This window comes from Theobroma cacao, chromosome 6 (genome assembly GCF_000208745.1).
Source record: "Theobroma cacao cultivar B97-61/B2 chromosome 6, Criollo_cocoa_genome_V2, whole genome shotgun sequence".
NCBI classification, from domain to species: Eukaryota; Viridiplantae; Streptophyta; class Magnoliopsida; order Malvales; family Malvaceae; genus Theobroma; species Theobroma cacao.
This window is the reverse complement of record NC_030855.1, coordinates 14,949,917-14,959,577: the sequence shown is the minus strand read 5'-3', so window position 1 is coordinate 14,959,577 and position 9,661 is coordinate 14,949,917. Positions and strand designations below refer to the sequence as shown.

At 32.9% G+C, this 9,661-nt stretch overlaps 1 protein-coding gene across 1 annotated transcript; it reads right to left on the bottom strand.

Annotated features, from left to right (window-relative positions):
- Positions 6,584–9,460, bottom strand: LOC18595835 (probable 2-oxoglutarate-dependent dioxygenase AOP1). Its single transcript, XM_018123048.1, has 3 exons — positions 9,087–9,460; positions 8,254–8,581; positions 6,584–6,838 (listed from the first exon to the last, which is right to left on the bottom strand). Exons 1-3 carry the CDS (start codon positions 9,458–9,460, stop codon positions 6,584–6,586), a joined length of 957 nt encoding a protein of 318 aa, XP_017978537.1.

The following is a 9,661-nucleotide window of genomic DNA, read 5'->3' as shown; positions in this document are numbered from 1 at the left end:
ACTTTTGTAATAGACTGTGCAACAACACTTTGTTTCTTCAAATTCCATGAGAAAACTGAACTATTAAAAGAAAAACAAAACCCAGTTAGGCTCTTAGAATCATCAAGTGACCCTGCCCAGTCACTGTCACTGTATCCAACTAAGTCCCCACTATCCTACCTCACAAACCTCAAACCAAAATCAACAGTTCCTTTAACATACCTAAGAATTCTTTGGGCTGTTGTAAAATGTAACAATGTAGGAGCTTGCATGAATTTAGAAAATAGACATCTTGCAAACATCAAATCAAGCCTTGTTGCTGTTAGGTATAATAAGGAACCTATCAGACTCCTATAGATAAAACCATCAGCTGTTGCAAAACCATCTTCCTTATGGAGTTTATCTCCAAAAGCTAGTGGAGTAGCTACTGCCTTGCAAGCAAATATGTTGAACTTCTTTAACAAGTCTTTAGCATACTTTGTCTGATGTAACCACACTTTTTAACCAATTTGTAGAACCTCCATATCGAAGAAATAAGTCATTAACTCCAAGTTTGTCATTTCAAACTCCTTCATCATCTAGTTTTTAAACTCAAACAATGAATCATTGTCAAGTCTAGTGATTAACAAATCATCAACATATACTACAACAATTAACACTACAGTGTTACCAGATATCTTCACATACAATGTACACTCATTTATGCTTTTCAGAAAGCCCTTACTAGTAAAGTAAGCATCTACCCTATCATACCAGGCCTTCGGTGCCTGTTTTAAATAACAATGCCTTCACTAACTTACAAACCTTGTTCTCTGACCCCAGCTCTTCATGCCCTTCTAATTGTTCCACAAAGATATCTTCAGATAGATAACCATTTAAAAAAGCTGACTTTACATCTAAATGGTATATCTTCCAGCTTTCTCTAATAGCCAATGCAACAAGCATTCTAATAGTGTCATGTCTGGCAATTAGTGCAAAGGTTTCCAAATAATCAACTCCATAAATATGAGCATATCCCTTAGCCACCAACCTGCTTTGTATTTGTTTATCGAGCCATCAGGATTTAGCTTAGTTCTAAATATCCATTTGACTCCTATTATGTTGTGATTTGTAGGTCTATCTGCTAGCACCCAAGTATTGTTTTTCTTTATTATAGAAATTTCAGTGTTCATAGCTTTTCTCTAGTTCTCATCAACTACAACTTCAAAATAAGTAGTAGGATTAGAAATAGCAAGATTACATCTACTGTGTATGTCTTCTAGTGTCTTTGTCCCTCTCATAACCTTACTTTCATCTTCAATATCAAAATCATCACTCTCTAGCAATGGTTGATGATCGTTTGCATCATGACCACCAAGAATAGATTCAACAATCTTCTTTTCCAAGTTTCAACATTGACTCTCATAAAAAGCCACATCCCTACTAATAACTACTTTGTTTGCTTCTAAATCATACAGCCTATATCCTTTGGACTTGTCACTATACGTAATATGCACAACAATAAAAGCCTTAGCATCAAATTTGGACCTCTTCAGATCAGGAATTAGAGTGTAACACACACAACCAAAGACTTTAAAATGAGAAATAGAGGGCTTTTCTTGATACCAGATCTCGAAAGGAGTTTTGAGTGTTAGTGCCTTAGTGATGCTTTTATTTTGAAAGTAGATGGCAGTGTTAACTGCCTTAGACAAAACTTCATAGGTAAATTACACTAACATAACAAACACCTTGCCATATCTGTAATTGTTCTGTTCTTCCTTTTAGCCTTGCCATTTTGCTGTAGACTATAAGCTACTATTAACTGATGGTGAATCCCAACTGTTGCCAAAAGCTTCTCAAAGTCATTTGAAGCGTATTCAACTCCATTGTCTATCTTTAGTACTTTGATGCTTAAGCTACCAAACTTCTCAACCTATGCTTTGAACTAAAAAAAACTCCTTCTAGCTTCTGATTTATTCTTCAGAAAGAAAATCCAGTAGTCATGAGAGAAATCCTCAATGAACAAGATATAATACATGTTTCCACTCAATGAAGGATTTTTCATAGGACCACTCAAGTTAGTGTGAACCAGCTTTAACTTCTTTGTGGCTCTCCATTTACTCTCCTTAGGAAAAGGTTTCTTGCTCTGTTTTCCAAACTGAAAAATATCACATAACTTTTTCGATTTGATAATGTCAGGTAGACCTAATACAAGCTCCTTTAAAGCCATTGTCGATAGTGAATTATAATTTACATGTCCAACACATTTATACTACAATTTAGATGAGTCATACTCAGTATAGAGAGCTAGTTGTTTACTTTCTAACAAACTCATAAGATAACACTTGTTTCTCATACTCACTATTAATAACTCAACACTAGTAGGATCAAATATTGTGCATTGTCTATTTTTGAATAGTAATGCATAACCATTGTCATCTAATTGACCTACATTAAATAGGTTCTAATCAGCTTCAGGCACATAATGCACTTCATGAATAAACTTCATACCAGCTACAGTTTTCACTCCTATAGTACTTATTTCGAGTATTTCCATGTAGAGACCATTACCAATCTTTACACGAGCCTTATAACTCTCATCAAGCTCAGTGAAAAAATTAACATTACCTATCAAGTGGTTTGAGCAACCACTGTCAATCAACTGTTGGCTCTATTAGTTTTTTATGATAATAAAACATTCCCATTCATTTGTGTCTAATATTTCTACTTGAGTGTGCAAGACAAGAATTGTATGCCAATGATAAATAAATTATTCCAAGGAACATATAAAAAATTATATGTATAAGAAGCCACAATTAATCAATAAAACAGAAGATTCTTAGTTGAATAATAAAGGGTTAGTCAACTAAAATTCAAATCAGAAGTTGGCAAGCTCAAGAGTATTGAGAAACTGAAAAGACTTAGTCGACCAAGAAATGGGTTAGTCGACTAAGAGTCTGCTACCAGAAATCTAGACTTCAAGATAGAACCAACTTAATTGACCAAGAAGTAAGTTAGTCGACTAAGAGTCTATTGGGACTTCAAGACAGAAACAACTTAATAGACTAAAAAAAAAGTTAGTCGACTAAGTGCTCACTGCCAGAAACTGGGATCAAAAAACAGAAACGACTTAGTCGACTAAGAGCGCAGTTAGTCAACTAAGATCATTCTATCAGAAAATTTAAATTGAGCACTAGTAGATAGATTAACGTCCAGAACTACCACCAAACTATTTCCAACGATCAAAAACTACCTAACACCTATCAGAGCTAATTTTTCAAGTATTTAATAGGCTTCCAATGGCTAGAAATGCAATGAAGGCTTCCAAGTCCAAAAAGAGCTCAAAAACCAGCCAATACTCTCTGCTCATTTACTGCACTCAACTCTTATCTTTGTAATTGTGATCTGCACTTCACTTTGTACCAGTTAGATCAATTCAATGATTATAGGTACACCTTTATTTCTCTTCATCTTGTATACTTAGAGTGTGCGAGGCACTCTAAGGGAATTTATTCAAGCTTGGATTGCTTGATTGAGTGCATAGGTTCTAACTTAGCATAGAAAAGTTAGTTGTTGGGTTTTGATTGATCCCTGTAAAAACTATTGTGAAAGGTTTTGGCTGAGCCTGGTAAAAATCATTGTAAAAGCTGGTGAAAGCTTGTAAATTTCACCGTTCATAGTGGATTTGTTTGGAAAATCCTTGGTTGAACAACCAAGGTAGTGGATGTAGGTCTTGGACTGAACCATTCTAAATTTTGGTGTGATTGTCTGCTCTATTTTTAGTTGCTCATTCATCTTTAAATCTTTATTTTATGTTGCATTTGTCATCAATTAAAAGTCAATTTTAGTAAAAGCCAAAAAGTGCTATTCACCCCCCCTCTATAACATTTACTTGGGACCAACATCAACTAGGTGCACTTTTCAGCAAGTTCATCATTTGCTTTACCCATAAACAGTACCTCATCTGATTCATCAGCTTTTTCTTCCACTACAGCCTTCCCTTCAGCTTCTTGTTTCTTGGCTTTGCACAACTTTTCCACATGTCGAAGTTGATGACAGACTCGACACCTCATATTAGGCTTGTTCCAGCAGTTACTTTAGAGTCTGATTAGTCTTCTGACAGTGAGTGCAAAGGGGATATTTGTCTTGATTCTTTCCTTGCTTTGCAGTACCATACTTAATGCATTTGATACTATTCTTCTTCGAGTTTTTAGCTTTGACTCTTAAGCCCTTAGTTTTAGCTATTAATGCATTTTCAACAGAGTCTTTATACTTAAGAGCTTTTCTCTGTTCAAAAGCTAATAGAGTAGAGATCAATTCTTTCATAGAAATTTTAGTTAGATCCTTCAAATCTTCAAGTGAAGTCACTTTTGATTCAAACTTTTTGACATACTCACCAAATTCTTGTTGACCATCCTCTGATCAGTGAATTCTTGTCCCAACATCCTGAGCTGATTTACCACATCTAACATCTTATCTGTATACTCTTGAATGCCCTCATCTTTCTTCATCTGCATCACCTTAAACTATCTTGATAGATTCATAATCTACATAACCTCTGTTCTGTCATTGCCTTTATATTCTTCTTTGATACTATTCCACACTTGCTTAAGATCCTCCAAATGCATAATCTTCCCAAAGATTGACTCCGACACAACTGACTACAAGCTGATCAAAGCCAGGTATCTCTTTGCAACTTCTTCTGAGTGTTGCCTAATTTGAGCAAGGTTTGGATTCACATGCCTATGAACAAGCATCTCACCAGACTTCAACACATCCCACAAGTAAAACACCTTGAGATATAACCTCATTTTCACTTCCCAAAGAGGGTAATTAACACTAGTGAATACAGGAGGTGTAGCTGTATTGAATCCAGCTATAGCCATGATGAAATCGAAGATGCTTTGATACAAAAACAATGTATTATAGGTCCCTTGAGATGAAAGGCTTTGATACCATGAAAAAGAAAACTAAGTTTTAATAATTTCTAGCAACAAAGGTTGAGAAAGATGAAAAAGAAGAAAAAAATAGAGTACCAGCTAAAGAACAATTGGGAATTGATTTGATCAAAAAGGCGTCACATAATGGCGGTTACAAATTAGTATTTATATTCATTACAGAGACAGTTTTCTGTGCTTTAACGGCTATAACAAAGAACAAAGAACAAGCAGATGACCATTAGCCTATACGAAAATAATTAGAATGATGCTCATATAAAGCTTTTAGAGGAAGCTAAAAACATTGTTGAATAAACGACAGCTTATAAAGCTATTTAATAAACTTAACACAAAACGACACAACAACTACCCTATTACTTACTCTAAAAACTTGAAATACCCATACAACATCATTCAGTATTTTGATGAACCCTCTTCAACATACAGCCTTCAGTTTTAGTTGCTTCCTGAGTTCATTTGAGATTGAATTTCCATATTTGAGGTCACTCTTTTAACAAAGTTATACTTATTTATTCATTTAATAATTTATATTTGCTTTCAATAAATCAAAAAAATATTTAAAATTAAAATCATTCCATAGTTTATTGCTTTTTTAGTATGAATGCGATCAAATTTTATGAAATATGATTTAAAAATATATATAATAGTAAGAGATTTAGCATACTGTAGTCATGTTTTCCTCCTCCTCCGATGGTTTTTATGTATATATATATATGTATATATGTATGTGTATGTGTATGTGTATATGTGTATATGTGTATATGTGTACATATATATATATACACATATACACATATACACATACACATACACATACGTATATACATATATATATATATATATATATATATGTATATATATGTATATATATATAGAAAGTGCTTGATAATGGCGATTGATGGAAGAGACTAGTGGTTTGAACGTCGTCTTGGGATTGCAAGGTGTGGGAAATAATGGGTTCTCCCAGGAGCCAATTTGGCGAGGCTTTGCTGGGAGGAGCAGATGTGAAAGGGGGGAAAAGACGACTACCATGCTCAGACATGGCCCAAATGACCTATTAAGTCTAATTCACAGTTTAGATTTAAATCCAATTAATAAACTGGACTTTTCAGCCCAAATAATAAATTGGGCCTTTAACTCTTTTAAGAAAATAAATTAATTAACATTCAAATTTCTTACATTAACAAGTAACAAAGTACCAATGTTTGTCTAATATCTAAAAACTAATTATTTACTTGCCTAGCTATTGTTGTTTATTTACTTGTTTATATATTAACTTATATAATTATAACTTTAGTAACCCTTCCTGTACCAAAAACATTATCTAATTGTACTAGCTTTTACTTAATTTATAATTTGCACATGTTGTATTATGTTATCCAAAAATAATGCACAAGGTTCCCTAGTAATTAGTAAAATTAAATGCGAATCCAGAAGTGGAACTGAGACTTTCAGTCACTGAAACCCTGTTTCCCTCTAGTGATATTGTGGCACTCATAACAATCCATTTCTTATTCATACTCGAAACTTAATTTTCAAAACCAACACATCATTCATTAAATTACAAAAGAGAATAAACTTAAATTAACCCTTATTCCATCCCTCATATTATTTATAGAACAAGGTTTTGACAATATCTCAGTTGCAAACCTTTTTGCTATAGCCCATTAATTCTGGACACCACAATAAACTTTAAGGGCAGATTCAGCTTTTTGACCAGCCTCGGTGTAGTAGAACCCCAAGAATTGAACGTGATCAAAGGGCTTAAAGAGCAAGGGGTGTGCTTCATCCACTAGCTCGTCTGGGGCCTTTATCATGTAACCTCCTTTCGGGATTGAAAACAGACCGATGGAGTACCTTGCCATGTCTCCGCTCATCATGACGCGATGATAAGGAGCGTGCAGTCGGCCATTTAACCATGCCTGCGACGTTATCACACAAACTTTATTTATACAGATTTTTGGCTCACTTCTCAAATATATTCCATATGTGTTTGTTAAGGACTGAACTCCCATAAGTAAATTCCCTTTAATTACAAATATCAAATTTAATTTAAATTTTGAAATCTATCTTTTTTCTTTTTGATAATTAATTTCATTTAATATTCTTTTTTAAAAATTAAAAATTATAGTTTTTAATGTTAAGAAGAAAAAAATTATTAAAAATTAATACGCAACATAAAAAAATAAAATTGTGAAAAATAAACATAATTTGAAACAGACTAAAAAAGAGAAATGAATATTCAATTTGAATCAGTTTTTATTTTTTTTATTTTTATATGTAAAAAAGTCAAAACATATAATTTTGCCGGCCATAAATGAATTGAAAGAGTTGATTTGAAGTAATGGTAAGGTACTTTATTTAAATTTTCGAATGTGTTCAATCCCTTCTAAGTCCAAATTTTGAAATTTTTTTTCTTTTTTTCCTTATCTCAAATTTTGAAATTTTTTTTCTTTTTTTCTTCTTTTTTTCCTTAGCTCATCTTGGTCCAAGTTTTGGAATTATTTTGTTTTTATTCTTTTTCTCTTCTTGTCCCAAGTTTTGGAATTATTTTTTATTTTTTTCTCTTTTATTTTTATTTTGCAAAAAAATTAATTGCATATTTTCTCCTATATGGTTTAATTTCATATCAAATATAAATTGAAGCATTTTGAACTTTATATTAAACAAGATCCATATTTGTAAAGTGTTTCATTTTTCTTAGAGCTCTGTCAGTTAATGTCAAAAAATGGAAAAATCAATTGTATATTTTTTCTTAGATCAATTAGTTCGAGTTATTTTAACTCTTCTAGTTTTTATAGTAATTACAGAACATGCATTTTTAGTTAAAAAAATTATAAAGATGAGATTACGTAAAAAGATGGAAGATGATTTTCTTACTAATTCATTTATCCTTTACATTGAAAAAAAAATTATCAGGATCATTGACACGGGTTTAGTCACAAATGAATTTGAAAGCATGAAAACACATCGAGTATAGCTTACAGTGCCTAATGTAAAAATTTAATGTTAATTTTGTTTTCTCCTTTATATCTATTCATATTAGTGAATCTGAAAATTTATATTTAAATTGTTAATGAAATTTTATATTATAATTTAATTTTATTTAAAAAATAATTAATATTTTTATTTTAAATCGAATTATTGACCCAATCCATGATATTGTATAATTACTTATCACCTCTCATACAGAATCCAAGATCCGCCACTGATTTGAATAAAAGAGAGTACTACTTGACTTATTCTATATTTAGTACCTGTTATAAATATGAATTTCGCTAATTTTGTTAACTTTTCTTAACTAAATCATCAAAAGGGAAAATGGGAAGAGACTTACGTGGAGAGATTCCCCAATCATGACAATGAAAGAGCCTTTGGAGGTGGAGGGTTTCACATCGAACCATTTTCCGTCCTTGGTCTGTACCTCCAACCCTTCAACCTCATTTTGGTACAATATGGTCACTATGTTCTTGTCTGTGTGACTCTGTAGTCCAAGCTTTGTTTCGGTGGTTTTGGGCCCTTTATATTTCATTAACCTAAGAAGGTGGTTCGTCGAGTCCAAGTGCTCATCCATATATTTATCAAGATCATAACTCTCCAATATCATTCTTCTAATAGTTTGATCTAACTCTGCTAATTGCTTTGAGAAGGATTGTATAATGTTGCTGTCAAGATTAAGTAGAGCTGTTAAGGTACTTAATTTTTTTTTATTGCTCGGTCATAAAAAAGATAATTTATCAATTAACTATAGGGTTACAAAGATGAAGATCAGCCATTGGGTTCGTAATTGCTGCTGCAAATGAAACAGAATAACCATTTGAAAACAGAAACAAAAGTTTAATCCAACTCATAACATAGGACACTTGGATAGCTAAAAACTACGTAGTACCGACAACACCTTCCCTTCCAAACCACAAACGGAATCTCGAACAAAGATCATGTTAATTAGGGGACTAATATATAAGTATTATGGATAAAAAATATAAGAGAATAAATATATGTATATATAGACCATACTATATCATAGAAACATATGTAAGTTGCATTATTTAGCTGACAAATTAAAGATGTTATCGTTTTGAAAGGTGAAAAATTGTCTGTAGTTTTTATGCCAAAATTAAGAGTTTGACGAAAAGTTACTGGAAAGTTCGGAGAAGGGAATTTATGAACCTGAAACTTTTGTTTCCTTCTGGCCACAAGGCACGAGTCTGGGCTTCAACTTTTTCAATAATGTTTGCATCGTCAATGCCCAAGCTCTCATATAATGGTGCTTGAGGATATTGGCCAACATAGCCATGATAAGGCTTCTTGGAAACATTGCAAATTTTGGTTTGCAAAGGGAGGTCAAAAAGCTCTTCCAAGGCTCCAAATATTGTCTCTCGAACATCGAGAGGAATCCTGTTGAACAAAGCCTCAAAGCAACCGTACTCTTGAAGGGCTTGCTGGACTTGCCCTTTCACCAAATCCCACTCAGTGGTTCCCGGTTTTAGGTCTGGCTTAGTGAAGTCAATGACTGGAAGCTTTAGAGGAGTTTCAGAGCCCATTTCTGCTCTAAATTAAACAATAATGGAAGGAAGTTATTCTATCTTGTGACTAACAGTTAGCTGTGAAGCATTTCCATGTAAATAAGCCAATTTATATACAGCTCCGCTGATGCTGGTATCCCTAGGGGACAAATGACTGATGATGACTTTCTATCCAATAATAAAATTAAAAAAAATGATCATGGGAAATTATTGTTTAAA